The sequence below is a fragment of the Cryptomeria japonica genome, chromosome 2, assembly GCF_030272615.1.
Source record: "Cryptomeria japonica chromosome 2, Sugi_1.0, whole genome shotgun sequence".
NCBI lineage: Eukaryota > Viridiplantae > Streptophyta > Pinopsida > Cupressales > Cupressaceae > Cryptomeria > Cryptomeria japonica.
This window is the reverse complement of record NC_081406.1, coordinates 393,138,071-393,139,663: the sequence shown is the minus strand read 5'-3', so window position 1 is coordinate 393,139,663 and position 1,593 is coordinate 393,138,071. Positions and strand designations below refer to the sequence as shown.

The 1,593-nt window shown below is 35.7% G+C and overlaps 1 protein-coding gene across 1 annotated transcript; it reads left to right on the top strand.

Moving 5' to 3' along the window:
• Positions 1 to 274: 274 nt before the first annotated feature.
• On the top strand, positions 275 to 658 carry LOC131860773 (uncharacterized). Its single transcript, XM_059214885.1, has one exon. The coding sequence runs from the start codon at positions 275 to 277 to the stop codon at positions 656 to 658; it is 384 nt and encodes a 127-aa protein (XP_059070868.1).
• The last annotated feature ends 935 nt before the right edge of the window (positions 659 to 1,593 follow it).

The window sequence follows — 1,593 nt, the reverse complement described above, 5'->3', positions numbered from 1 at the left end:
TATCTTGACTGCAACTAATTATTTTACCAAGTGGGTAGAGGCCATCCCAATAAAGAAAACTACTTCTAAGGTTGTGTGTAATTTTCTGAGGGGAAACATATCGGTACGCTTTGGTGTTCCCCAAAATATTGTCACTAATAACACTCCCAATTTTTCCTCAATAGAAATGGCTATGTTTTGCTATGATCACAGTATCTCACTTTCTCATTCATCAAATTATTACCCATAGGGGAATGGACATGCAGAGTCCAACAATAAAAAATTGATAGCCATTATGAGAAAGCTGGTAAGTGACAATCCCAAAGATTGGCATAAAAAGATTTATGAAGCGTTGTGGGCTGACCGAACTTCACTGAAGCGGGCAATAGGGATGGTTCCTTTTGAATTAGTATATGGAATGGGGGCTCAATTATCACTTTCGTTGGAGCTAGCAGCAGCTAAATTGCAAACAATGATTGAAGATCAATATTTTAAGATTTCTTTAGAGAAAAGTGTAATGTACCTGACCAAAATAGAGGAGGAAAGGAATGAGCTAGTTTATCATATCACAAATCATCAGGCTCGAGTTAAGAAGATATTTTATCGCAAGACCAAACCTAGGAAATTTGTGCAAGGAGACCTAGTTCTGCTATGGGATAAGAGAAGAGAACCAAAATAAGCTCATGGAAAATTTGACTCTCTTTGAAAAGGACCATTCAAAATCCATCAGATATTGGGTCCTAACTCTTTCAAGTTAGAGTATCTAGATGGATCCATCTTGCCTTTGTCCTATAATGGGCAGGATCTAAAACTTTATCAACTATAAAACCAGAGTCCCCTATTTTTGTACATAGTTTTAGTTTAGTTGCTTTGTTCTAGTGTGTTGGTTGTGTGAGTTTTGGTTTGTCTTGGTCCTTCTTTTCATGTTTGAAAGCTAATGCGTAACCAAATATTCTATGTTCATGTCCTAGTCCTTTGCAATCCTGGTCCCCAATTGGCATTCATTGGTTTATCTTGTATTGGAATATTGATGCCACGATAATATGTGTGTCAATTTTAGCATAGTCGGTTTGTCTCAGCCAATGCATCTTTATGTTTAAATATTCATGTTTTTGAACCTTTTTGTTTGAACCTGGTATTTATTTCATTAGTTCATTGGTTCAATGGTTCATCGAGTCTTTATATCTATACTATATCTTGGTTTCGCCAAGCTTAACTTGTGCAGAAATCTCAAGTCAGGAGTAAACTTAAACCGTTGAACCTTCCTTGGTTCGTGAGTTAATCGGTTCAACCATTCTACATTTAAAATGGGTGCTTTGCAAAGCGGAAGTCGAGAAAGGGAAAATACCGATGCCTTACAAGGAATATTTCACAAATCTCGGTGATTTATTTAAAAATATTTTTCACAAGGTGGTAATCATTTTTCTGATAAGAGATCACGCGAAGTTTTATGTAATAAAAGTTGGTGTTAGAAGTGACATCTCTGTCGTCACTCAACACGAGTGAATGAGTTGTTGTAATCATGAAACCAGAGTTTTAGCCATTTATATCATTTTCTTTTATACAAAACAATTTGTATCTTCATGAAAAAGCTTAATTAAGAAAGGAGAAGAT